Here is a 27,076-nt window from a genome sequence, read left to right on the forward strand (position 1 = left end):
AAAATTTGCTAAACAGCTTTCCACCTCTAATAGCATAGAGGCTGAAGGCTATAGAATTGCCGATCTTGGAGTCAGCAGAATCCCAGTCTCAATCTCACAAAATGTGTCACTTAATTCTTAAAATTGAGGATAATACTTGTCACTATCTGCCTTGTAGATTTATTGCAAAGAAAGGGCTTTCTAAACATTAGGGTACTTCTCAATATTTGTCCTCATGAGCTAGAGCTAGTAGTGCCCATCCATAGCTACATTTTGGACGGCCAAAAAGAAAGATTCCAAGCCTTCTGGTAGGCTGAGGCAGCTTCCCTGTTCATCTCAATGCTTGCTTTATAATTTATAATAATAAATTTATAATTTATATATAAGTAATGAAGCTCACACTGTGGCCACCTGGAGCTCAGGTGTTAAGAACAGAAGGCTATCCAAACAGACAAAAGGGCATTTCTATTTGACTAAGAAAACTATTTGGGGACGCAACCATTCCTAGACAGGGTCATATGTTGTGTCTACCTTATTTTTCCACTGGCAGTTACAGAATAGTTGCCCATCTGTATTAAAAGAAGTTTTCTCACTGAGAACTCTATACATTGATGAAATCACAGATCTGAACACCATTTCCCCAACCCAAATATGCTATACCAGCAAACAATATTTTGATTTAAATACTGCCAAATTCTAGCCTTAAATAACAAATTAGTCTCTTTTTTGCCTCAGCAGAAGGTCCCTGCTCCCAGGTTTTTTCCCTTTCCTGGCAACTGTTTCTAGGGAATGTTCCAAAGCTCTAAATATAGACACTGACCAAGTATCTTCTTCATTCACCTAAGAGAGGCATTCTTATCAAAAGAAAATTTAGTAGTAACCCTGCATGTCTTCCACCTGCTTTCTAAAGGGTATATAGACCTTGAGCTACTGGAAGAACAGTCAAGGCCAAGAGGCCACACTGATTTGAATCTTTTTTTTTTTTTTTTGCAAGGCAAATGGGGTTAAGTGGCTTGCCCAGGGCCACATGGCTAGGTAATTATTAAGTGTCTGAGGCTGGATTTGAACCCAGGTACTCCTGACTCCAGGGCCGGTGCTTTATCCACTACGCCACCTAGCCACCCATGAATCTTAACTGTTCTATTTAGCACGTTGGATGTCTTGAGCCAGGATATTTACCCTCTCTAGCCCTCAGTTTCCCAATCTGTAAAATAAAGTGCTTGGACCTTATTTATTTATTTATTAGGTTTGGGCCTTATTTCTAAAGTTTAAAAAAATTCTAGTTTTAAAATTCCAGGATCTAAAAAGAGTGGAAGATAATGATGGCAATTAGCAGCAGCAATGAGCTTGGTTTAATCCAACCTTTATTTGAAATGTTCTGGCTTATGTACAAGAAGGTCTATGAAGTATTTTTGTCATGAATTTTGATCTCCAAGATGACTGTAGAAGTTCCCCGCCTGCTCTACAGACAGAGTCCTCCTCTGGCAGGATGGAGGAGCTGATCTTTCAGGGCTCCCATTCACTACCCAAAAAATCACTGTTTGCTAACTGGCTTCCAGAGTGTACATGGATATAAGAACATGATGTTGGAAAATAGCTAGAACATTGTCCTAAAGGGAGAACAGTACAGTCTGTGGCCTCCTATTCCTCAACTCTGGTGACCCTTCCCAAAACTGTCAGTGCCAAAGGGAATGGACAAGGAAATCATTCCCTCCCTTCAATTTTTTTTCCTCTTCTCTGCCCAGATGACCCCAGACCCCACAGCTCACGAGATCCTAGATACTAGGATTCAATCCTATCCTCAGTAGAACAGGAATATGCCCAGAAAAATGCAAAGATTAGGGAAAGGATTATCCATTCCCACCACTCTCCTGAAGACAGATCCTGATGGTGCAGTACTTGAAGGATGCTTTTTAAAAATATATATGTATCTGCCAGCAGATTGCAGGGCCTGGCCCACCCACCCCCCCCCCTCACCCCACTCACTCCATCTTTACAATCATCTTCTTGACTGCCCTCCTTGAGGTCCCACACTTGCTGTTGATGACGGCATTAAAGTTACAGCCACGGCCACACACCTTGGTGACATATTCTGGGGAAGACAGAAAGGGGGCTCAGGTCTAGCTCCAAGTCATGAGTAGGGGGAGTAAACATGAGGGCAAGAGAAAAATGGCATGTCTTCCACACACTTATTGCCCATTTCAAATCAAAATCCTTCAAGTTTTGGTCATTTCAAAAGCTGGAACTTTAAAGAGGCCACGGAGCGGGGAGAGCAGGAGCAGAAGTGGAGAATTGTCTCATTGCTCCCCGAGACCTGGCCTAGTTCTCTTCATCCTTACTAGAACCACAGATAGAGAAAAGAATTGAGGGAAGACAGTGGGAGAAGAGAGGGACATGGGAAAAACTGAGAAAAGCTTTACAATCCTTAACCTTTGCAAGGTCCCATCCCCTTTCTCATCACCATATATGGGCCATCAGATTCCTATCTTTAAAAGAGTTACATTTATCAACGCAGATATTCCTACCAGTTATTTCTCAGCTTTCACCTCAATCCTGTTTCCTACCTCATTACAGTTGATGTATCCCTCAATGTAGTGAATGGCATTTTTCTATCAACTCATCATCACTGTACTAGAATTCTCAAAATGTCCCTCAGATATGTTCTCCAGATCACAACTCTGAAAGTGGAATTGTATCTTTTGCCAAAGGAAAGATTTTCCAATTCCAAAAAAAGAATATGAAGATTCAGACACCCTCCCTCCCAAAAAAAATAAATTGACTAAAAATCTCGGGTATCAAGTCAGCTTTCAGGTCACCACTGCATGGTCCCCTGCCAGAGAGAAGCCAACAGTACATACCATTCCATCCCTCCTGCCCCAGGCACAAAGCACTGCCCTTGGGGAAGTCTGCTTCTGGGTACCTTTGATGGCATTGACCACAGCAACGGGCAACCGGATGGGCTTCTCCATAGTGGTGTTGTTATGGGCAATTCGTTGACCGGTAGCAGAGGAGCGGGCCAGTGTTTCCCGAGAGAAGAAGTAATCTAACATACGCCTGGTCATCAGCTTGGGTTTGTCTGTTGATACTTGAGACAGGTCATCTAGCTGGTGGTGAGTGATGTAGACCCCTGAATTGGGGATTAGCTCCAGTTTGGGCCTCCCGTTCTCCTGTAGAAGGAAAAAAATGCACTCATAGCCTCTAGTTTGATATTCTCATTAGTATCTTTTCAGGACCAGCATCCCAAAGGTGTCTGTCCTAGAAGTTGAATGATTAACTTCTTGATGGGCTCAGGGTTCATTTCTCAGTCCCTAGGGAACCCAGAGCAGCAGATATAACTAATTTAATTATATATTTCACCCCAAATTCCCTCATCTTTAAAGATGCCTTGGAGACAGATTTCCCAATTGGAGATAATCTGCCAATCCCAAACCCTCTTGTCCATGGGTACTAGTTGACTACTCACTCTCATCCCATTTATAAAGGCTGCAAGATTATTAGGGAATCTAGACTTGCCCCTTCCCACTGAGTTCTCTGCAGTACTTACCTCCACAGGCGATGCCCAAACAGGGGTTCCATCGGGTAGTGTATCCTGAACATTTTCCTCCCATAGACAGGTGGCCTCACTCAGTGTAGCAGGACTGCCCACCCCATCCTCAGAATTCAACCATGCTGGGAAGCCACTAGGGAGTCCTGCTCGAAGCCTATGGACTGGTGGGGACCGTGGGGCCTCAGCAGGAGTTTCCTTGGGTTCCACAGATGGTGATGTGGGAAGTGGTGCAGGAAGGCCATTCACCTGAAGAGGGAAGGGGAAGCAATCCTTAAGCATGGGAAGCAGCAGCATCTCAGCCTGTGGAATCCCTTACAATGAAGGTTGGCAACCTCCCCCAAAGATGATGGAAAAGTTCCTACCAGTGCCAGGCCACTGGTGACCCTCTCCCCTGTTAAAGGACAAACAATTCAGGTTACCCTCCTGGGAACATGCCTCTAATTTCCCTGAGGGTATCCTACCCAAGCTAATTCTAGTTGGCCCCTTTGCTTCCAACATAAGAGTTGCTGAATCATTCCCAAAGGGTTAGATTCTCTCCCCTTCCCCTGCTCCCACATTCTCCATATGTGGGCAACTAAAGTCAGTAAAGGTTTGTGAGGAAGACATGAGCTACCCTAAAGAATAAGACCATCCCCAGCGACTCAAAAACCAGAATGAACAGTCTATATTCAATGAATATAAAGAAATTAAATGCAGATTAACATTTAGCTCTTATTTTGTATATTTGGGTGTGGCCTTTGGGAGTTCTAGGCATCTGCATAATGGTTTATGTCAAAAGTCTATCTTAGCATCTACCCATTGCCAAATCTCCATCCATGTCCCTCATCCTTGGTCCCCAGGAGCTACTAGCTCATCAGGGACCCACCTGTAGTGCCATGTTGCTCTCCAGTAGCCCCACCAGGCCCTTGAGGAACTGGATGTTCCCTTCGTTGACATCTGAGGAGAGAGAGGCCACACCCATGGGGATGGCTAAATGTAGACAGACATGTTTTAAAGGCTACAGGTGGATCTTGATGGGGCTATGAGGGCCTATTAGAATCTGGACTCTACCTCCCCACTCCCCAATATGAGTACCCATAAAAATCCCTCCCCCCCTTTTCAAATCCCTTTTCTGATGTTCCTTTTGTTATAGATCCTGGACCCACTGGAAATGTTCCTCCCATTTCTGGGAACCCACTGCTGAGATATGCTAAGCACTGGCTTCTAGGGAAGAGGAGGGATGGCTGTTCATCAGGAAAAATCACCAGAAGATCTCTTGAGGTCAGGATGACAAAGGGATCATATAGTAGTGTGGAGTAGGGAGGGAGGATACTGAGTGAAGTAGTCCTTGGTGAGGACAGACAGAGACTGAAACTGAGGAAGCAAAGTAATGAACAAGGACCTAAGCAAAAGGAAAGAAAGCCCTGGCATTAGAGGAAAATGTAGAACTAGTGGGACAAAAATGGGTCTATAGAAAAATTTGCTGTCCAAAGAACTGAGGAGGAGGAGGAGGAGCAGGGAAATAACGGAAATGGAACCAAAGGCAAAGCTGGATGGAAATCACAGGTCATCTCCAAAGGCAAATGAGGAGGCACTAAAACATCTCCTGGGGACCCTGAAGGAAGTAGACAGCCCAGTCTAAGGGATCCCCTTCCAGCCACCTCCTGTCAGTATCCCAGAGAGGAGGACAGCTCCTGTTACCAAGGCTACCGGTCCCCGAGCTGAGGCTGGTGTTAGCAGAGGATGCTTTAAGCACTGCACCACCTCGTGTGCTAGACAGCAGATCATTCTGCTCCTCTAGACTCCGCAGTTGACCCTTGAGCTGCTGATTCTCCAGTTCCAACTCCCGGATCCTCCTCTCTTGCCTTAGAGCTGCTTCTTCCCTGGAGACCAGCAGCCTCCGAAGCTCTGCCATCTGTAACTCCAACTCTTTCACTAGTTCAGCATACAACCCCGTTACTTTGCCACCTCCTGTAGCCCAAGGGCAGGCTCCTTCTGAGGTCAGAGGCTCTAGAGGCTCTGTGCTCAACCGGCTTAGAACAGGTGTGGGATGGCACAGTCGGGCTGGAGTAGGACGGGCAGCCCGCAGGGATTCCTGTGTCCTTGGAAATCGGGGAGTGTCCTGGAGGCCTCCAGCTCGAATGTCCAGGCTGCTGGTACCACCACTTGGGAAGAAAGGAGCAGCTGGCAGTTCTGAGACACTTAGACCCCGAGGGAAGGTAGGACCAAGGTTTGGCCCATTGGTGGGCCATGGACGCTTTCTGTTCTTGGCGTCTTCTTCTGGTGTCAGCAGTGATGGAGCAGGCCTCCCCAGAGTCAGTATCCCCCGTGCCTGTACACTAGAAGCAAAACACAAATCTTAAGTCACTAGTAGCCGTTTCCAAAGCCCCAGCCCAGGGAAAGAAGCTTGGGAGGAAGCAGGATGTGGAAGGGGACATCCCCATTTCCTAATTTCACCCAAACTAAAATAAGGTAACAAGGAGATGCTAATTCTGGTTTCTGAGTCAATGCCCCCAGGATTTCAGGGACTCAAGTAGGATGTTGATATCCCCGACTCAACTCCTCTGAAAACATGCCTCTCCTGGCACAGCTAAGAAACCGGACCCCAGATACAAGAGAAATAAAGCCCGGAAGCCCCAACAGACAAGGATTCCCAGTTAACATAAAGGAACACAACAAAAGCTGCACACAAATAGTTCCTCTTTTAAAGTCAATATTTTAAATAATCCTTGTGGGCAAAGCCTGGGAATGGCTGCAAAGAGAAAAACCAGAAGATGGAGGAGTGAGTAGTCCTTGCCCTCAGGGGGCGCTCAGTCTAATAGGACTGCAGTAAATAGGAAAGAGCAGGACAGCTCTGGCTTCATCTGTGTAGAAGGGGATGAAAGTAAGAGAGAAGAATAAGGGATACCCCAATACCAAGGACATGGCACCCAGCTTAGATAAGACCTAGAGTCATATTCTTGGGTCTTCAGATTCTTGATCAGAGCCTGGGCTTCTCTATAGATAGACCAGAATCTGTCCTGATGCCACTGATCTTGAAATGGAAGTTAAATGATTTCTCTAAAAGATTTAGATCCAATTCCACCTCCCTATATTCCCCCAAACCCCAATACTCAGGGCTGCAATCTAGTTCCTTTCCTATTCTCTGATAACTATCTTCTATATATTATATTTTACAACTTTCCTTATCCTTCAACTCTCTTGACTAACTTCTTGATAGTCCTTAGTTCTCCTGATCCTCTTACCCCAAGGAGGGCTGATCAGTGTGGCCCCCAAGAACATAAAAGCATGTCATCTCAAGGCATGATACCAACATTTTGAAATAGGGGAAACACTGCACAGAAAACTTTTATATTTAGTAATTTGTACCCTCTGTACAGAGCTGAAGAGTAAGCTGAGCTTTTAAGGAGGACAAAGTTTGGGGGGGGAGATATGCAGATGAGGGGTAGTAGCTCAGAGAGCAGAGGATAGGTAAGCCAAGGACTTAATCCTTTTAGGCTAAGGCTAGGAACCCTTATTTTGTCTTAGGGGCTTGCCCCCCTGGGAGGGGCAAAGTACTAAATCATTGACCTCTTACCTAGAGCTCATCCTATTGGAAATAATGAGTGGATTATATGCTCTGTGAAACAGCTCCCAGCCATTGTGTTAAGGTGAGTTTACTGGATCCATTTTCTTGTGTGTAAATTTCCCCCTTTGTAAAACCCATGAGCACTAATATAAGTAATATTGAAGTAGGGGGCCTATTGGGCAGAGAATAAGTTTTATAGTTATTAATCTGTATCCTCTGTACAGACTACATATCCTTCCCCCCATCCCATAGTCCAAGCTAAGAGCTCCCTCCCAGGCAAAAGACAAGCCTTTAATCCACAAAACAATGGATTCCTGCCTTAGCCTGAAAGAATTAAGTCTTTGACCTACCCCCCTCGGGTCTCATTTTCTCATCTCTGCTCTCTGCTTCCCATACCTGCCCCTCTCATTACCTCATCTCTGAAGTCCGAGAACCCAGGTTTATATCTCAATGCTGACATTTCCTATGTGAGCTTGGACAAGGCCCTGGGCCTCCATCTCCTCCTCATCTGTGAAATGAAGGGTAAGACTGTGGCTTTTAAGGTTCCTTCAAGCTCTGTGACCCTGTGAGGCTTTGATGGAAATAGATTCCTATCGGAGTGGATTAGAGGAGGTTGCTCCCAGGTGCTTCCCTTTCTGACAAGGTGCATACCCTTAAGCACACAATGGTGGCTGGGAGGAATCTGCATAAGATGGAGGCTGGAGCCCAGGCTGCTCCAGCAAGGCCTCCCTTACCTGGCGCACTCCGGGGGCACCTGTCTCGGCGGCTCCTGCGGCTCAAGTTCCTGATGTTGCTGAAAACTGGGACTGCACAGCGGCGCCCCCCCCAGGGCTGCCTCTGCCAGGTCAAAGGTGGGGTGGGCATCGGCGGGCTCGGCATCCCCCAGGCCTGGCTCCACAGCCTGGAAGGGGCCTTGCAGAGCCGCCCTCTCCCCGGCCCCCTCAGCCATCTGCCGGCACGGACCGGGGGACCAGCCCCCGAGGCACCTGGGGAGGAGAGGAGCGGGCAGCCTGAGCCAGCTGGGGCGGGCGGGGCGGGCAGCTGCGCCCGCGCCGGGGAGCCGGATCCCGGAGTCGCGCCCACCCGGCCGCCCGATGCCCCGGCCCCGGCCCCGGCTCGGTCCTCGCCGCCACAAGTAACTTCATCCCCGGCGCCCCCCCGCCGGCTCAGCCCGTCACCCTGCGCCTGTCCCGGTTCTGCCCTTCCCAGCAGCGCCCGGCGCTTCCCTCTGCCCCTCCCCGGCCATGGCGCTCCCGACCACGCCGGCCTTCCCACAGACCGCCCCCAGCCCCGCACGCCGCGCCCCCCGCCCCCAGTTCCCCGACCCCCCTCCCCGGCCCGGGCCGGCTGCCCCTGTACCTTTAACAACACCTCCATGTGCGTATTGACGGCGGTGACTACATTTCCTGGTCTCTTTGTTCCCGCCCCCGTCGGCGCTCCCCATTGGCGCCGAGGCTCCGTCCTTCCCGTTCCGATTGGCCCCGTTCCCGGAAGATTTAAGCCAATGATCTTTGCGTGTTGTCTCACGCTCCCCGGATCCTGGGATCCGATTGGATTCCGGAGGGCAGGGGGCGGGGCCGGCGGGAGGTTAGACGTAGTAACTGGGCCCTCCGGTGACAGAGGAAGCGACGGCTCGGAAGCTGAATCAGAGCCGGTCCCGGCCCGGCAGGAAGGGGGGGCGGAGAGAGGAAAAGGGAAAGCAAACAGCGGGGGCCGCGGGGCGGGCCGGGGAGGGGAGGCTGGCGTGTGCAGAGCCCAGTCACGTGGCTCCGCGGTCGTCATGACGACGCGACGGGGGCTGGGGAGCGCGCTGCCGGGCGTCGTGACGTGGTGGGGCCGGCGGGCCGCGAAGGTGGGTTCCCCGCCCGGCCCGTGGGCGATCCGAGCTGTCATGGACCTGGGACACATGCGGAAGAGCTACCTCCAGGACCAGGAGGTGCCGGCCCCGAGGGGGCGAGGGGCGGGGGCGGGGGGGGGCGGGAGGGGGCGGCCCGGAGGGAGGGGGGGCCCGGGGCGCCCGGGGGGCCCGGGGCGCAGGGACAGGCCCGCGCTCTGCGCTTCGCCCCTGCCCAGGCCTTCGAGGAGTCGCAGCTGACCTCGCTGGACCCCATCCAGCAGTTCTCCTCCTGGTTCGAAGAAGCCGCCCGGTGCCCGGAGGTGTACGAAGCCAATGCCATGTGCCTGGCCACCTGCACCAGGTGCGCCGCCCCTGCCCCCCGGGCCCGCCGCCCCCGGCCTTTGGTGTAGGTCGTAGGTGCCGCGGCGGCGGCGGGTGTTCGGGACAACATGGGGGTCTGAAGCTGGTTTTAGAAAGATCGCACAGAGCTGGGCAAGAGGGCTCGCGGGGACAAAGCCACTGTCGCTGCACGCCGCCTGCTCGGCTGCGCTTCACTTCCCGTCATTTCAAGTCGGGCAGCGGGTAGAGCACAGGACCTGGGTTCAAATGCCACCTCAGACGCTTAATCATGCCCTAGCTGTGTGACCTTGGGCCGGCCACTCAACCCCATTGCCTTGCAAAAACCTAAAACAAAAAAAAATGCATTATTTCAATACATGTCATTTCAAGGTCATCAGACTATTTCTTTTTTTTGAGGAGGCGGGGTTAAGTGACCTGCCCAAGGTCACACAGCTAGGGAATGATTAAGCGTCTGAGGTGGGATTTGAACTCCGGTCCTGTGCTCTATTCACTGTGCCACCTGGTTGCCCTAACTCATTTCTTATAGCATAATAGTAGTATTCCATCACAAAACACAACTTGTTCAGCCATTCCCCAATTTCTAGCTCTTTGCCACCACAATGAGAGTTACCATTTATATTCACATTCAATTTTTGTAGATGGGGAAACCAAGACCTGAATACCTGGCCTCCCTGCCTTGGGTCTTTTACCCTTGACAACGCTTCATTTGGCTTATTTACTTGGTATAATTGTTAGAGCAATGGAGTTGGAATAAGGAAAACTTGAATTCAAATCTTACCCAAAACAGATACTAACTTTGTGATACTGGGCAAGTCACTTAGCCTCTCAGTCTCATAGTTCTCATGTGTAAAATGGTAACAATAATAGCACTTTCTTCACTGGGCTGTTGTGAGGATAAAAGGAGATATGTTTTTTGCAAACTTTAATAGTTTATTATTATTATCTTTTGTTAATGTTATCCTTTTCATTGTAAACATTTAATTTTTCTTTTTTATATCTTCCCCAATAGATTTTTCTTTTAGGTTTTTGCAAGACATTGGGGTTAAGTGGCTTGCCCAAGGCCACACAGCTAGGTAATTATTAAGTGTCTGAAACCAGATTTGAACTCAGGTACTCCTGACTCCGAGGCCGGTGCTCTATCCACTGCACTACCTAGCCACCCCTTCCCCAATAGATTATATAAACTCCTTGGGGATATATATCTCCCTTTCATAAGACCATACCTATAGCATTAATTAATTAATATTAATTAGCACCTGGTTTGCCTTTGAAGAGTTTATAGTTTCATTAACAAGAAGACATACAAGAGCAGAATGAGCCAATGACTATATTGTATTTCAGGCCACATATCTAAGGGCTGAGAAAAGGTGGAGTTAAAAGCACAATCAGCACTACCTTAAGTTAATCATCTTTCTTTTCTTCTTTGATTTCCTTTACAGGAGGGAATTAAGGGCATGAGGATTGGGTGCTGACTACTGTTCCTATTCCCATGTTCCCTAGGGATGGAAAACCTTCTGCCCGGATGTTGCTGCTAAAGGGCTTTGGCCAGGATGGCTTCCGTTTCTTCACTAATTTTGAAAGCCGAAAAGGAAAAGAGCTGGTGAGGGTTTCTTGTAAAGAAAAAAAAAAACAAAAACTTTCCCTCTCTCCATGCCAACAAGACAGGCATCTCCCTTCTTGTTTCATTCCATAAAAATGAGGAAAGAGGAGCAGATCTGAAACTCAGATACTTTCTTTCCCCCCTTTTACCTCCTAATAGTCTCTCAATTAGCTTCTCTACTCTCCAGGCCTAGAAGTCTGGATTCCCAAACCAGAATAGAAAAACTATTCTGTGAACCCTTGTGGTCAGCAAATGAGAAGTGTTAGAGAAATCACAGATAACTGCTCTTCCTAGAAAGTGTAATTCTCATCTTTCTTCCTGCCCCATGAAACTAAGTTGGATTCCCCCCTCATTGGGAGGAGGCTCCATGTATCACCCTGTCTTTATACTCTTTTTTGTTTTCTTATCCCCAGGATTCTAACCCTTTTGCCTCCCTCCTCTTCTACTGGGCACCCCTCAATAGACAGGTGAGCAGTATTTGGGACAGGGTCAGAGATGGACTAGGGGAGTTGGTGAGCAAAATGGTAAAAAGGTTGGCACATTGTATGAAAGTTTCCTAGGAATCCTCCTCTTGTCCTTAGTGCCTGCTCTCTAACATAGAAAGATGGGGGGGTCTGTTCCTAGGGCAGACTAGATTGTATTTCAGAGGTGGATGGGGAAAATGAAGATGACTGGATCATCTACTAGAAGAGTTGGTCCGAAAGACCCCATCCCCCCTCCACCTGTGGCTATCTGTGCAGGTGCGTGTTGAAGGGCAGGTACGGAAGCTGCCGGACCCTGAGGCAGAGCTCTATTTCCACTCCCGCCCTAAAAGCAGCCAAATTGGTGCAGTCGTCAGTCACCAGAGCTCTGTTATTCCAGACCGGGAGGTGAGTAGGAAAGAGGAGGTAGAGAGAAGAGGCATCTTTATTCTTCCAGAGTTACTTAATCAGACAGAGGGAACACCACTAGATGCCTAGACCAGATTTTTCCTCTTTACATTTCCTCTTAACAGTACCTGAGGAAGAAGAATGAGGATTTAGAGAGGCTGTACCAGGAGCAGGTTGTGCCCAAGCCTAAATATTGGTGAGTGATATATCTTCCATTGAATCATAGATGGAAAGGATCCAGAGTGGTGAGGTGATTTGCCCAAAGTCACACTGTTACATTGCAAAGTTAAGACTTAAACCTAACCTTTTGGCACCATCTTGCTTTGAAAATGGAAAGTTACTAACCCTTTGATTCTGGCCTCAGGGACCAGCAACAGACATTGTCTTGGGCCTGAGGTGAAGCTTGACTTCGCCTAGTGGCCTTGAACGAAGCCTGTAGATAGCAGTTCCAAAATTTTGAAAGCACTCTCTCTCCCTTTTCCTCTTCCTTTCCTTCTAGGGGTGGCTATATCCTGTACCCAGAAGTGATAGAGTTCTGGCAGGGTCAAACCAACCGTCTACATGACCGGATCGTCTTCCGGAGGCTGCAACCTGGAGAGCCTGCTGCAGGACCTATGACACACCCTGGGGCAAATGACTGGCTCTATGAGAGACTCTCACCATAGCTGTCTGACTCCTCATGATTGAACCTTCTCAGCTCCTGGTAGAACCAGGAACAGAGTGGTGAGAAATGCAAGGGTGTTCCCAGCAGGCTCTAAGCTGAGCCCACTCAACCCTACCTTCAGGGCCTTGCTAACTTTGTTACCTAAGCACGTTGTACTAAATTAATTCTCTTTTATCCCTGTGAATAAGGTCTTGAAAAGAGCATTTGTGAACAAATCATGCAAAGAACACCCCAAAATAAAAGGCTGGATAATCCAAAAAATATTTCTGTTTGGGTGGGAGTGTTTTCAGAACTATAAGATACATGTGCATATTTTTGGCAACAAAGTTGCCTTCCCAAAACTGAGTTCCAGTACTAAATGACTGTGATTCACAATGAAGGGAAATTATATTTATACAATATATCCCTTAAAGAAACACAATGGATAGAGGTCACAGGGAGGTTAGTGATCTTCTGTTTCTTCTATTGGAAATTCCAAAATGGGGTAAACAGTTGGACTGAATGAACTCTAGAGACCTACTTTTCCCATTCTGAGATGATCTTGAACCAATAGTAATTATAGAGTTGCACAACGATGAAATCAGTTTGTATTGTCCAGCCAGATCCTGGTGGGAGTGGGTCTTCTGGGCTGAGAGGAATCCAGCTTGGGGTTAAACATTCACTGTGACTCAGCCATGTGTGAGAGAAAGTTGATTGCTATTTAAACCACTGTTATTGCCCTGTCTGCTTCTGTGAGCATGTGAATGGGTTCCTGGATAGCCAAGCCTGCTTTGTTCTGTCTCCCCACCTTGATTATAAGCTCTAGAATTACAGTCAGCAAACTCCCACCCACATGAGCCTATTTGGTAAAAGTCCCAGGAACTAAGAATAGTTTAAAGTTTATTGTATTTTTTTAAAAAATGTGAAAATCATTTTTATTTCTCTAGAACCCTTAGTGGCCATCTCCCCTATATGACTGTGCACAGGTTGGGTTCCGGGGCTCTGAATTCGTGATTATGGTTGATGGTGGACCATCTCTGTCTCTCCCTGCCAGAACTTTGACACGTTGAGTAGTTCACAGGTCAAGCTGGGTGGGTGTTGACTCATCTATCGGGGCCCCTTGGATTCACCCTGGCCTAGGCCCTGGGCCACTGTGTACTCTACTTGCATCCTGTTACCTCTTGTACAAGTCCTGAAATAAAATCTTCAGCTGTGTTGTTTAATGTTCACCTTGTTCTGGCTGACCTGCTGTCTGCCCCTGTGGTAGTGGGTGGGGATTCAGTGAGTCATTGTCCCCCCCCCCTTCTCCCTGGTGGGGTTCAGAAGGGTCAAGGCTAAGGAAATCTCCCCCTCTGTCCAGCAGAGGGAGCCAGATGCCCAGGATTGGTCTAAATCAGGTGAATTCCAGTTCTGGCTGGTCCCCCTCCAGTAGTGTTGGGTCCTGTCCCAGTGAAACTGTTGCCCAGATAACCCCTGGCCTCTCCCAATTCCTGCACATATTTGCCCTCTCAGTTACTCCTCCCATACTCCCCCTTGCTTCATCTCCTCCCTAACCTTTTGCCTCTGACTCGGCCCTCCAGACTGTCAGCCTGTCCTCAAGAAAGGACTCACTGCAAATAGCACCTGTAGAGAACAGGATGACTCTATTACTTCCCACCAGGAATAGGTCTTTCTTTCTGGGGCCCAACGACTCTCCATGAGGGAAGGAAGAGTAGGACTGGTAGAGAGCTGTAGGTATCTGGAGAAGCTCAAGCTAGTGCTGGGGTTGAGAGTGTCCCAGTATCCCTACCTTCCCTGTCATCACCAGCTTTCGGGGCCAGGAAAGGGGAAGTCTGATTTCTCTTCTTGGGAGTCATCTCTTCTTTCTAACACTGGCTTTTTTTCCAGCACCCCAGAGGAAACAGAAAACAAAGCTTCTGTCACCTGCCCTTATACAGGACCAATTCAGTCAGAAGATAATTTACCTGCAAGAATTCCACTCTCTGGGGGCAGCTAGGTGGTTCAGTGGTTAGAGCACCAGCCTTGGCGTCAAGAAGACCTGAGTTCAAATCCAGCCTCAGATACTTAATACTTACATAGCTGTGTGACCTTGGGCAAGTCACTTAACCCTACTGCCTTACCAAAAAAAGTTCCACTCTCCCCCACAAAAACGCCACAAACACTGACCCCTATAATGAATGATTTAAATGTATGAGCTTTTTTCTCCCTCTGTTAAATTTGCTTCCTAGAAAAATGGGGAGAGGGTTCCCCTTTTAGATGTGGATGGAGTGAATGTTTCAGGTGTGAATTCAAATGAAATGTTTAGCAATTCTCCAAAGAGCTCCATAGGAGACAGTTGTTATAGAATGCTGAGTTATATAAAGGAAAGGATATTAAAGCCCCTGTGTTTAATCCCTCCCTTTTCCATCATCACTCCCATGTTCCCCACTGGCCAGGGTGAGGCACCATGACAAAGGTCTTCTTGTACCAAAGGTCCCAGTTTGTTTTGATAATAAATTCCTGGGGAATGGCTTCTAATAGCTGTTCTCCTGGGTAGGGTGGCCTTATAGGCATTGAGATTTGATTGAAAGCTGCAGGGTGGCATTGTTTGGTCAACCTCCCTGCTTTTCCCTCTCTCCAAGCAACTAAGATATGAGTCATTCTTATCCTTGGCTCTTTTCCATTTTCTTGGGCAAAGCCTGAGCCTGAGGATCTGGTGGAAGGGATTGGAACACATCCCTGGGAAGGGTCTTTGAATAAGTTTCTTTGTTAAAAAGTGATGAGAGGGGCAGCCAGGTGGCACAGTGGACAGAGCACTGGCCCTGGAGTCAGGAGTACCTGAGTTCAAATCTGGCCTCAGACACTTAATAATTACCTAGCTGTGTGGCCTTGGGCAAGTTACTTAACCCCATTTGCCTTACAAAAAAAACCCCTAACAAATAAAAGTGATGAGAAGTAGCCATTGGAGATATTGGAAGTAAGAAGTAGAATTTATTATTGAGTGGAATTTCATCTTCTAAAATCTAGCCTTCTTTTTCCTGACCCACTTATACCCTTAAATTTGTTGTGAGTGGCAGGGGAGATGGCTTTAGTCATTTTAGTTTCTATTATGGTAGCCCAACCCCTTGTGTCCCCAAAGGATGTGGATAAAGTGCAAGTAAAATTGGTCACTAAACTGGAGGACATTAGAACTGGACCCCTCACAGTTTGATGCTAGCTAGGAGGTAGAGCAAATGAGAGGAGCATTTACTTTAAAGCAGAGAGAAAGCCTACAGCAATCCTTTACATATACACAAGATCCAGAAAAATGGTTCATGGGGTTCAAAAAAAAATAAATACATTAATGAAAGGCCCATAATAAACCATGAAGTGACAAGTGCTAGCCTAGCAGATGTTCTTCACTAATAAGGACAATGTAGTTCTTAGAGCCATTGCCACAAATTTCTGTTTTCTATCCCAGTTTCCACCCTCTTTTTCATCCAAAACTCTTGCCCCGGGCCAAACCTAGCCTTCATCCTAACTCTAGTGATAGCAGTTACTATCTTCATGAAGACCCTTCACTTTCAAGTCATGTTTATTACCAAAAAGAAATTTTATGACCAAACTTGAAAAAAATTCAAGGCTTAGGATGTCATCCAGGTCATTTGTTTTAACTACATATTCTGGCAGGGAGGGGAGATAGGTGTGCACCAGTGGTCCCCTGAGCAGGATTCCTTAGAACCATGCAAGCTCCCCCAAAGGGAATTTACCTAACAGAAATTGATATTTACCAATTTATCCCTTTACTCTGAAGTTTGAGGGATTCTCCTCTGATCACATTTTAGGCAAAGCTCCAGGAAGTTCAAAAGGAGATAAGGTAAGGGATTGAATCTCCTTACTCCCCTGACTCTTGGGAAAGACTACACTACCCTCACTCTAGCTTCTAGTAAAAGTCCCATAGGGAAAAGGCTATGGGTGAAAGTAGAGGTGAGAGCAGCAATTCAAACTTGACTCTGTTCCTGGGAAACAGGGGAGACATTCTGCATTCATCCCTCCCTCCCTCCTAGTAGCACTGCCTAGAGCTGTAATGAGGATTGACCCTCCTTGGATTATTCTCTCTCCATAGATATGATCCTTGAACTATGAGGACCCTATATGTGGGGATGGGGACAAGCCCAGACATCCAGGGTCAGCCTTCTAGGAGAGATTGTACATCTATAAATAAGAGACATTTCCATGCCCACAGGTGTGGAGGCCAGTAGAGGATACTGTAAAGCTTGGACTGTAGGCAAAGAGGCTGGAGTGTCAGTTTTCAGAATCCAGCTGATGGTAGGAAGAAGGCAGGACTTAATATCCCCCTTCTTGTCTTTCACTGTCCTTTCACATCTCCATCATCAAAGAGATTGGGATTTTCCGCCAGAGTGGCTCGAACCTTTTTCTTCTCCTTAAATCGACCAGAATTGGAGACCTTGACATGTTTGCCCTTAGTGTTCTTGTCCACAATTTTCTCTAGCCGGGCATTAAAGTCGATATTGGGATTCCCTCCCTCAGGCCGGGTGGGTTCAGTACCGCCATCTAGGTGGGCATAAGTATCCGGGCTCTCATACAGAACCTTGGGAGTTGACTTTTTTTTGCGCATAAAGGTCAGCTTCCACCAGCCAACATCTGCCATGATTCCCTGGTGTGGAATGTTCAGAGACCTCCTGGAGGCAGTGTAAGGGGAAAAAGATACAGACATCAGTCAAGAGACAAGATTGAGCAGCAGAATCCAAATCTCCCCCTTGCCTAGCTCTCTATTTTCAGAGTCTGTTTTTTTTAGCATGAGCCTAAAAAATGTGCAAACTTAAGTGTAATTGGGATATCAAGAAGTAAGCATTTCCAGAATGCTTTTACTGTCTTTTAAACTCACAATGCCATTCAAAGAGCAGAATGCTTTGAGGAAATGACATGTTGGCCAACTGAAAGAACTGGCCCAAGCAAACAGGAAGCTAGAGACAGGGAAGCAGATGTAAAAGTAGTTGGAGGTAAGAAAAATAAAGAATCAATTCATATAAGAGTTTGAAAGTAAGTCTCACCTAGTCTTGGGGCTCTTACCTCTTTTTTGTATTATATACTCCTTGGACAGTCTGGTAAAGCCTATGGATGCCTCCTCAGGATACTGTTTTTAGATGCACAAAACAAAATACATAGAATTACAGAGGCAACCAATTGTATTGAAATATTATCAACATACTTAAAAGCATTCATGATCAGCTGATGGAATCCAACTCTCTGAGAGCCATAAAAGTGACCTGCCTACCTTCAAATACACAATCATTGTCAGGGTTGGGTCTAATGTCAATCTTCTTGGGAATGCTCTTTCTAACACATTTATCTAATGTAATAAACTGCTGGAAATGGATATACAGTGACTCAAAGAGTCTGACGCCAGATGGACAGATGCTCCATGTATCATGCTTTGTCTTTTGCATATATTTTGTTTGACTTTTAACTCTTGTATGAGGGACACAACTCTTCTGCTGCTGTGCAAGCAAGACACATGAACCAATAAAGAGGCAAGAAGCCTTTTACCTAGGTGTCTGTGAAGTGGCTTCTAAGAGGAGTGGTCTCCAAGCACTCCCTGCCTGCTACAGACACTTCTTTCTCTTCCCTCTCCCCTCTCTTTTCCTCCCACTTCTAAGCTTTAGGCCTTCCTGTGGTGATCTCCACAGCTATGGGAGGCAGTGTCCATTCCCAATGATGGCTCCCCTAGCCAAGATTTCTGACCCCTGAGCTAGTTTTAGCCCTAGTTCTAGCCCCCCCTCTATGACTGACTCTGCATGACCTTATGTGATCATTGTGCCTCAGCTTCTTTCTCTTTCAAATAAAAGTCTCAAACTGAATGATCCCTATTGCTAGTCCAACTAGGGCTGGATCCTTCCTTTAATTATTCAGTAGACATTTCTGAAATGCACTAAGACATTTATTTATAAAATCTCCTCTAATACATTGCAGTGTTGATGCTAGACTGAAGGCTGGATAAAAGAGAGTCATTTGAGGGTTTGAATTGACCACTATAATGAAATCAAATCCTGTTGGTACAAATGATTAGCATTAAGAGCAGTTATGAAAAAAAGAGCATAGTTATTTTCAATTTAATTTTTAAAAGGCATTAGATAAACTGGGAAGAGGGTTATTTAAACTTAGTCACAGAGTTGTTTATTTTTTTAAATTCTGTCTACCCAATCTTTTTCACAAAATACAATTAGATAAGGCAAGGGGATGTAATGGAGAGAGTACTTGGCTTATTGGTCAGAAGAGACCTGGGTTCTAGTTGAATGACCTTGTGTTAACTTCTCTGAGCCCTAGAAATGTGTTGTATTTAAAAGTGCTATGAAAGAGAAATGTGGATAATGATAGTTATTAGATTTTCCAAAAGGGCTTTGAAGAAGATTGGGAAATTTTTTTCCCAATGGATGGTTTAGCTAGGATAAGGTTGTCCTGGACAGAGAAGATGATGAGGGGTAGGTAAGGGGCCTCTGTGCTCTAAGGGACAGTAGAAAAGCAATATGGGAAAAGGATAAAGGAGACAAAATAATTGAGAAACAGTCAAGGCAGGAACAGGCAAAGAAGCAAGAGATATAGCACAGCATGAAACCCAAAGATTCAGAGAGAGAAATTGAAAGTCTGATATAGAAAACATCAGGGAAAAGTTGAGGAAGGACTGAGAGGAAAGCCATATGGTTAGACCAGACTGAAGAAAGCTAAGTCCTCTCCCCTTAAGACCAGGAGATCCAAGTGTGGACTAGGGAATCAGCTGACCCTTGTCTCTCTGCCAGTGCTGAAACCCTCCAGCCTGTCATAATTCCCACCCTCTTTCTCACAGCAACATCCAATAGGTTTCCTTCTGCCTGTTTGTCCAGGGTAGGAGTTCCCCGTTCTACCTCCTCTCTTCTGTAGACTATAGCCAAGTCCAGGTACCAGGAGGTAATTTGAGCAGATCTCAAGCTGCTTTTTTGGGGGAGGGGGGGAGAGGAAGGGGATTGAGAGAGGGAGAGGGAAGAAAATAAAGAAATAAAGGGGGACCTTTCTTCTTTGGGAGTGACCAAATTAACACTTTCAATTCTAAGTTCCCACTTAGGAAGGAGGGTACACCAAGGAGACAATCTGGAAGGTTTTACTTTGGCAAATTGCCCCCAAACCTGGACATAGTACAGCCTCAAAAAGGACTAGATGTTCCAGAACAATACTTAGGAGCCTGAAAGGCAAGAAGGGCAAAGCAACTGTGATCCTTGGACAATATACTATATACCCTTTCCTTCCCCATCCTTTGTGGAGTCAAAGACAAATTCTAGTCTTCCCATATTACCAAACAGAACTCAGTCTAAAGATGAAGGATCCAGCTCACTGCATTGACTTTTTCCACTAAACAGTCCTTACACTCATTTCTCTTCGAGGGAACAGCATCTTCCTGATGCTGTGAAAACTCATTCGGTTGTTACTTTCTGATCAGTGCATAGCTCATATTCATGCAGTCTCATCCCTGGCAAGAAAGGAGGCAAGAAAGAAAATCTTCTCTATAGAAGTCTAAGGAGCAAAGCAGAATCATCTCAGATATTTCCCTGGAGCTCATCAAGATAGCACCTCAATTTAAATAATCCCTCTTCTATGGCATCACTTCTTGTCATTTCTCCTCAAGATGTTCCCTTATAGCTTGCCCCATCCCTCTTCGGAGTGATATCTAAGTACCACAATTCAAGGAAATATTTAGCAAGCCTGAAATAAGATAAACCTACGTTTACAAAATAGAAAAATTTAGGGGTTGACCTTGTGACTTGCAATTCACAAGATTCCTTTAAATAGTAGACTTTAGTGGGGTAAATGGGATTCCACCAGTTTGTTGTCTGGAGCCTTATTCTGCCATGGAGATGACCCTAGGTTTTTGAAGGCTATGCATTTGTCAATTGTCCATATAACCACCATCCAGCCCTGCATTGTGACTGTGGGATGATCAATTTTTTGAACATAGTAACTCAAGAAAATCCTCTATAAAAGCAGAGGGGGGGTTGTCATCTGCTCTTTGCGGAGGAAGTACTCAGTGACAAAAGTATATTTCCTTAGAGCAATGCAGTAAGCCACATAATGGCAGTTCAATTGGAATTCAGTTTACAAAAATCTGATAGCTTTATAGATTGCATCTTCATATATTTACATCTATCATACCTGTACAATGCAGAGAATTGAAGTATATGTCTCTATGATCTAACTGCCCCATGTCTATGAGCCTAAAATATTATGCAACACTGAGGGGCCCTTCTTGAAATGTACAGAGTAAAGTAAAAGGTTTGGCCTCTGCCCTGGAGTCCTGGAATCCACATCAGTGATAAAAATTATTCCCATGAAGACAACTGTTTACAGTGCCCCAGGGGGTCTGATACAGCCTACAAGGGAATATAACCTATAAAGGGAACCCATCCAGAGATAAAAAGAAAGGGAAGCAGGAGCCTATGTCCTCACCAACCTCTGCTGGTAGCACTTACCACAGCATGCCAAGAATGCCACACAAAGTATACCCAAACAGGCCTTCATGGAAGAAAAGACTTCAGGAAAGGACCCATAGCCCACCAAGATGCTCCTGCAGAATAAGTCCAGGTTCTGTTCCACCCAGTTGAGTTGCTCAATCTTTATACTATCCACCTACCCTCAAGCCTAGGCACCTGCTCTTCTTACATATTGTTGGCCATAAGTAATTAGTTAACCATTGACTAAAATGGGCCCCTGGACTGAAAGTGAGGGGTGGAGCTGAGGACACCCAAACCCAGGCTTTGAAGGACACCATGCATTTATTCTCCACCTCCAATCTGCAACAGTCCAAATGCCCTTCCCTGCTGTGAGTAGTATGAACAGAGAGGTCCTGCAGAGGAGAATAAGGATCTCATCCATTCATGTTAGAGATACCCAAGCACAGCAAGAGTTAAAAAAAAAAAATGAAACACTTCCTACTGAAACTGGCGGGGGGTGCCACCCTGCCAGAGACCTGGAACGACTCCAAGAACTCAGATTGATTGAGGCCTGTGTCTGCCCACTTGCCCATGGAGAACTGAAGAGCCCAAGTTCCCTTTGGAATGAAACTGGCCACTGTAGGCTGGGAGATGGTTAGGTCCCTAGTTTCCCCTTATCCGCCCACCGACCTGTCTTCTGCCTGTACCTGTTAATCCAGACTTCTCTGATGGAGACCTTTCCCAGGGAAGGGGTGAGGAGAGGAGAGTGAGACTGGGGGAGGCAGGAGTGTCTCTGAGGCTGTCAGGCAAGGAGGCTAGGAGCCCAGGAAGCGGGAGAGTTGAGTGGAGAGGTGGGCCGGGGCAGGAGCCACCTCAGGGGCAGCAGCAGCATGGCAGGTGCTGGGGGCACAGGTGCGAGAGCTGGGTACCTGCTCCGGCTGCTTCTCCCGAGCCAAGGTGAACTGAAACTCAGCTCCTCCCGGCTAAGTAAATAGGAGTCCAGGCTGGGTGCAAACCACTGAATATTCATCACACAGGAAATCCAATCCCGGTGCTACCTGCACCCATTGGAACCCGGGGCAAATGGGGATGAGGCGGTGATCCAGAGTGGGGAGGAAGGGATCCCAAAGGGGGATCCTTGTAACAGGAGAAAGGCCGCAACCCCGCCCCGCCCCACCCCACCCTTAGAGTGCCGCTTCACCGCGGCCTGACTGCACTCCCCCACCCCACCCTAGACCTCCCATCACCTCTCCTACCTCCCCGCCCCCCACACACACATTAAGGGGGCTGGACAAGAGTTGACTCAACCCAGCTCTGCACCCACCCCACCCCACCCCAGGCTGCTCAAGCCCCGGCGGGAGCTAGGCTGTGAACGGGTTAAGTGTGTTGCTTCCTTTGCATGTGGTATACTCTTGCTGCCTTTGAACTCACAAAGTCGAAACTAGTCCCTGGTTAAACTGGTTAGTGGACCGGTTCCCAGGCTGTCCCCAGCTCCCCTGTTCCAATTTATTGCAAATGCCGGATCGCCTGAACTACCACTCCCTCCGGCAAAGGCCTGACCATTCCCCCCCCTCCTCCGTCTTGGGTGTCCCCTCTGCCCAATGGAAAGGGGCACATGGTGCCCCTTCTCCAAGTCAATCATTCCTGCAGCCTCAACTTCTGATAGCTTACTCAACCCTCCCCAGATCGAATTCCACTTTGCTCCTCTCTCATGCACTTATTATTTTGTGTGGTTATTATGCTCATCTACATAAGAGTTGCTAGAGGAAAACAACATATCTATCCTCCAGGACTGCGTCCCTTGCCTTACTTAGTAGGTTCTTGGTAACTCCTCTTGGTTTGGATGCAACTTTCTGATCACCTCCCCACCCCCACCCCGACTTCCCAATGCTGCCCACTTGCCAACTAAAAGTGATTCTCTCCTTCCTTCCCTGTCCCCCTTCCTTTCCTGCCTCCCTCCCTCTCTGTCTCCATCTTCTACTGTAACTCTATGAATTGATTTCCCCTCGACTTTCCTGTGCTTCCAGTTAATTAGTCTGAGACTCAGAGCTTGACCCAGAACATCATTACTCCCCTTTCTATATAACTTGTGTGTTTGAAAAGAACGTTCTGGGATCGTCTGACCATCTAATAAACCCTAGCAGCAACTTTTCATCTCCATTATTCTCGGGTGGGCTTTCCAAGTCCTTCACATCCTAGTCCTATTGGCCTTTGCAGTCTTCTTATACTCTACTTCTCTCACCTACAGGTCTGGACATTTTCACTCACTGTCCCCATGCTTGGGAGTCTTTCCTTCCTTATCTCCATCTCCTGTCTTCCTTTAAGTCCCAGCTAAAAGTTCAAATTTCTCCAAAAATCCTTTCCCCTTTCCTTTCTTTTCCCTCTGAGATTATTTCCAACTTGTCCTCTACCTATCTTGTTCGCACATAGCTGTTTGCATGTTGTCTCCTCCAATCACTAAAGAACTCCTTAAAAGCAGGAACTATCTTTTGTTTTTCTTTGTATATCTGGAGCTTAGTGGAGTTCCTGGAACACATAGGACTGATGTCAAAGTGGATGGAATACCAAGCCTGAAATCAGGAAGACTTCTTTTCCCCAGTTCAAATCTGGTCTCAGATTCTTACTGTGTGACCCTGGGCAAGTCACTTAACCCTATTTGTCTCAGTTTCCTTGTCTGTAAAATGAGCTGGAGAAGGAATGGCAAACTACTCCAGTTTCTTTGCCAAGAAGACCCCAAATGGGATCACAGACAGAAAACAAACAATAACAATAAATGCTTGTTGATTTAATTTTTCATAAGAGCACCAAAACTTTTTCTTCTTGAATCTTCACTATGTTTTTTTTTGGGGGGGGAGGCAAGGCAATAGGGTTAAGTGACTTGCCTAAGGTCAGTTAGGTAATTATGGAGTACCTGAAATCAAATTTGAACTCAGGTCCTGACTCCAGGGCCCAGACTTCTATCTGCTGACTGACCTAGCTGCCCCTGATTTTCACTATGTCAAATAAACTATATAACTCCAGAAAGTTGATTGTGTGATTATAAATATGAAGAGAAGGATCTTAATCTGGGGTCCATGATTTCATGATTTGTTTTTTTTTTACCATTTTCATAACTATATTTCAATCTAATTAGTTTCCTTTATAATTCTGTTCATTTTACTTATGGTTTTAAAAATATGATCCTCATGGCAGCTAGGTGGCATAGTGGATAGAGCACTGGCCTTGGAGTCAGGAGTACCTAAGTTCAAATCTGACCTCAAACACTTAATAATTACCTAGTGGTGTGGCCTTGGGCAAGCCACTTAACCCCATTGCCTTGCAAAAAAAAAAACCCTAAAAAAAAATAAAAATATGATCCTGAGAAGGGGCCCATAGACTTCACTAGATTGCCAGAGGTCCATAGCAGAAAAAAAGATTAAGACTCTCTTATATAGAGGGTTGCTATTTGAAAAGAAAAAATTTATAAAGGCAATGTGGGAGCTGTAATCATAAAATTTTCCTATTTGAATGAATTTGTCCCTGACCAAGCTATTTGAAACTAATGGTAGGAAGGTTGTAAATGTGGCCCAGGATCTGAAGACATCATTTGTATGGTGGCTTGTGTGTAGTGCCACCTATTGGACGAATCAAATATATTTCCTCCATGGGTCAGGTAGTCAAGCTTCACACAACTCTCAAATTTGACCTCTTCTCCTCTGACACTGCCACCAACTTGGTGCAGGCCCTCATCATCTTTTGCCTGTATTATGGTAATAACCCTGCTGGCTGTTTTCCCTGCAACAAGTCTCTCAACTACTCCAGTCCAGCCTCCACTCAGTTATCAAATTGATCTTCTTAAAACTTAGATTTGATTCAGATTCCCTCATTCAGTCAACTCCATAGGCTCCCTAATACCTCTAGGACCAAAATGTAAAAATCCTGTTGGCTCTTGCTGGGATTTTTGTTTGGTGTCCCCCAAAAAAGAAAAGGATTAAGTGATTTTCCCAGGGTCACATAACTACCAATATCTGAGGCTAGATTTAAACTCAAGTCTCTCCCAACTCTGGGACTGGTTCTCTCTCATTTCACCACCTATCTGGTATTTAAAGTCCTCTATTCCCTGGCCCCTTCCTATCTTTCTAGTCTTTTTACTCCTTAAATGCAACATTCCCTAAAAGACTTACTCTACAATCTGGAGATACCCACCTCCTTGCTCTTTCATTCACTAAGCACTTCTCTAATTCACTGACATTTTTGCTTGCTGTCCCCCATGTCTGGCACTTGCTTTCTCTTCCTCTCTGCCTCCCACCATGGTTTCCTTCAAGTCTCAACTAAAATCCCACCTTCTACCAGAAGCTTTTTCCCATCCCTCTTAAAAATGCCTTTTCTCTTTTGATTATCTCCAATGTATTCTGGATAGATTGGCAGTCAGCAGCATAGTGGAAAGAGCATTGGGTCTGAAGTAAGAAAGACCTGAGTTCAAATGTGACCTTAGACTGTTACTAGATGTATGACCCTTTACAAGTTACTTAACCCTATTTGCTTCAGTTTCCTCATATGTAAAATGAGTTGAAGCAGGAAATGGCAAACTATTCCAGTTTTTCTATCAAGAAAACACCAAATGAGGGGCAGCTAAGTGGTGCAGTGGATAGAGCCCCAGCCCTGGAGTCAGAAGTACCTGAGTTCAAATCTGACCTCAGACTCTTAGTTATTACCTAGCTGTGTGGCCTTGAGCAAGCCACTTAACCCCATTTGCCTTGCAAAAACCTAAAAAAAAAACAAATGGACTTACAGAGTCAAACAATTCAGCAACAGCAAGCCACTTTTGGTAAGGGGAAAAGTCTTCTTCCTGCATTTTCAAACCAGCAACTATTTTTGAGGCAATGAGAAAGACTTTAATTGCATGGGATGATTGTTTTATTTCCTTCTCTTCTCATTTGGGCAGAAGTAGGAGAGATGGATATTTAGTCAATCATACTAGTAGCAAGCATAGGTGAGCCTGAGCTTGTGGGATGGACAAATGAGCTCAGGCCAGCAGCCTCAAACAAGCCTAAGAAAATAGCTGAAAAGAAAAGCTCAGAAAATGTGGGTACTATTCTGTCTGGAACTGGGCTGCTTGGTTCTTTTTTTGAAGGCAGGGAAAAGGTCCTCTGTACCAATTCTGTGCAAGAATTGGAGATCTCCGGAATTGTTTTTAATTGATATTTTATTTTTCCAGTTACATACTATGGTTGTTTTTCAAGAATTCTCTGGAAATTAACTGAAATTTACAAGGATTTAGGACTAGGGATCATCCTAAATTTAGGGGCAGGAGCACCCTAAAATAGAGTCTTAGACTTGGAAAGAACTTTAAAGAGATCTGTACTATTCCTTATTAAACAGGAAAGGATAATAATGGTATAGAGAAATCCAAATAAAGAATCTCTACCTGCCAATGCATATTGACCACTGAATTGTAGTTTATAGGGTAAGAGAGTTAGTGAGATGTTAGGTGATTTAACCAGGATCACACAGCCAGTATGTTTCAATGACAGGACTTGAACTGTCTCTAAGGCCTGCTTTCTATTCACTATGCCTTGAAGCTCCTTAGTGATGATGAAGGGAGGGTGCTACTGCTGCTGCTGTTGATGATGATAGTGGTGGTGGTGGTGGTGGTGGTGATAATGATGATGATGAGGATGATGATGATTCCTATCTTTAGGAAGATAAAATTGGGGAGCTCACTTGCAAGCTACCACCTTAAATGATGGAACTCTAATGCTAGACTCTGGCAGTTAGGCAAGTATGTACCACACATCCCAGAGAGACAGCTGTTGACTCTATCTACATGGCTCACCAAGCCCTATTCTACTCTAGAATCCTTATCAGAGTCTGCTTGTTGGCACCAGAATGAGAGTGAGAAAGAAAGTCTTGAAGTTGGCTTTTTTTAGCCTGGGGTAGCAGGATCTACCTAACCTTAATTGAGGCCATGTCCCATTATCATAGCTCATAAATCTGTTACACATCCTCTATTCCTATACCTTCTTAATTTTGTCCTGACTGTTTTGTGAGGCTGGCAACATGGAGGGATTAAGATCCTTATTTTATAGACAAAAGCCTGGAGATAGCATGGCGTGTTGAAATTAGCAAATAGCAGAACTGGAATTTGAACCAGAAGATAACAAAATGGGGCCAACCTATCTTTGCAGGGTTGTTGTGAAGATTAAAACACTAAAAAAATGGGTTTTTTTAATGAAAGTATTTTTATAATTATGAAGTGTTACGTAGATGGGTGATA

At 45.9% G+C, this 27,076-nt stretch overlaps 3 protein-coding genes across 12 annotated transcripts; 1 reads left to right on the forward strand and 2 right to left on the reverse strand.

Annotated features, from left to right (window-relative positions):
- Positions 1–1,956: 1,956 nt before the first annotated feature.
- LOC141513882 (uncharacterized) lies at positions 1,957–8,479 on the reverse strand. 4 transcript variants are annotated; one of them, XM_074224149.1, is made up of 7 exons: positions 8,433–8,479; positions 7,808–8,059; positions 5,207–5,844; positions 4,392–4,462; positions 3,524–3,772; positions 2,900–3,146; positions 1,957–2,071 (listed from the first exon to the last, which is right to left on the reverse strand). In XM_074224149.1, exons 2-7 carry the CDS (start codon positions 8,020–8,022, stop codon positions 1,962–1,964), a joined length of 1,530 nt encoding a protein of 509 aa, XP_074080250.1. In that variant the 5' UTR covers positions 8,023–8,059; positions 8,433–8,479; the 3' UTR covers positions 1,957–1,961. The 4 variants fall into 4 exon arrangements, with proteins under 4 accessions (XP_074080250.1, XP_074080248.1, XP_074080249.1 ...); XM_074224147.1 differs by having other exon boundaries at positions 4,392–4,495; XM_074224148.1 differs by lacking the exon at positions 8,433–8,479 and having other exon boundaries at positions 4,392–4,495; positions 7,808–8,065.
- Positions 8,480–8,838: 359 nt separating this feature from the next.
- On the forward strand, positions 8,839–13,599 carry PNPO (pyridoxamine 5'-phosphate oxidase). 2 transcript variants are annotated; one of them, XM_074224152.1, is made up of 7 exons: positions 8,839–9,009; positions 9,147–9,271; positions 10,771–10,870; positions 11,284–11,337; positions 11,611–11,739; positions 11,865–11,935; positions 12,239–13,599. In XM_074224152.1, exons 1-7 carry the CDS (start codon positions 8,854–8,856, stop codon positions 12,402–12,404), a joined length of 801 nt encoding a protein of 266 aa, XP_074080253.1. In that variant the 5' UTR covers positions 8,839–8,853; the 3' UTR covers positions 12,405–13,599. The 2 variants fall into 2 exon arrangements, with proteins under 2 accessions (XP_074080253.1, XP_074080254.1); XM_074224153.1 differs by lacking the exon at positions 11,284–11,337.
- Positions 13,202–25,610, reverse strand: PRR15L (proline rich 15 like). 6 transcript variants are annotated; one of them, XM_074224157.1, is made up of 3 exons: positions 25,592–25,610; positions 17,435–17,498; positions 13,202–17,043 (listed from the first exon to the last, which is right to left on the reverse strand). In XM_074224157.1, the coding sequence occupies exon 3, from the start codon at positions 17,010–17,012 to the stop codon at positions 16,710–16,712; it is 303 nt and encodes a 100-aa protein (XP_074080258.1). In that variant the 5' UTR covers positions 17,013–17,043; positions 17,435–17,498; positions 25,592–25,610; the 3' UTR covers positions 13,202–16,709. The 6 variants fall into 6 exon arrangements, with proteins under 6 accessions (XP_074080258.1, XP_074080256.1, XP_074080257.1 ...); XM_074224155.1 differs by lacking the exon at positions 25,592–25,610 and adding an exon at positions 21,528–21,626; XM_074224156.1 differs by lacking the exon at positions 25,592–25,610 and adding an exon at positions 20,860–21,514.
- Between the last annotated feature and the right edge of the window lie 1,466 nt (positions 25,611–27,076).

Source organism: Macrotis lagotis, chromosome 2 (assembly GCF_037893015.1).
Source record: "Macrotis lagotis isolate mMagLag1 chromosome 2, bilby.v1.9.chrom.fasta, whole genome shotgun sequence".
Taxonomy (NCBI): Eukaryota; Metazoa; Chordata; class Mammalia; order Peramelemorphia; family Peramelidae; genus Macrotis; species Macrotis lagotis.

Bases quoted from the DNA above. Each gene is read 5' to 3' on its own strand.
- LOC141513882 (XM_074224147.1), bottom strand. From the start codon at position 8,022: ATGGCTGAGGGGGCCGGGGAGAGGGCGGCTCTGCAAGGCCCCTTCCAG. The intron at 5,845-7,807 runs GTAAGGGAGGCC...TTTTGCTTCTAG, and splicing joins GTGCCCCCGGAGTGCGCCAG to TGTACAGGCACGGGGGATAC. The intron at 3,147-3,523 runs GTAAGTACTGCA...TTCCTTCTACAG, and splicing joins TTTGGGCATCGCCTGTGGAG to GAGAACGGGAGGCCCAAACT.
- PNPO (XM_074224152.1), top strand. From the start codon at position 8,854: ATGACGACGCGACGGGGGCTGGGGAGCGCGCTGCCGGGCGTCGTGACG. The intron at 9,272-10,770 runs GTGCGCCGCCCC...CATGTTCCCTAG, and splicing joins TGCCTGGCCACCTGCACCAG to GGATGGAAAACCTTCTGCCC. The intron at 10,871-11,283 runs GTGAGGGTTTCT...TCTTATCCCCAG, and splicing joins GCCGAAAAGGAAAAGAGCTG to GATTCTAACCCTTTTGCCTC.
- PRR15L (XM_074224159.1), bottom strand. From the start codon at position 21,850: ATGAATATTCAGTGGTTTGCACCCAGCCTGGACTCCTATTTACTTAGC. The intron at 17,044-21,749 runs GTACCCAGCTCT...CACTGCCTCCAG, and splicing joins GGGAGAAGCAGCCGGAGCAG to GAGGTCTCTGAACATTCCAC.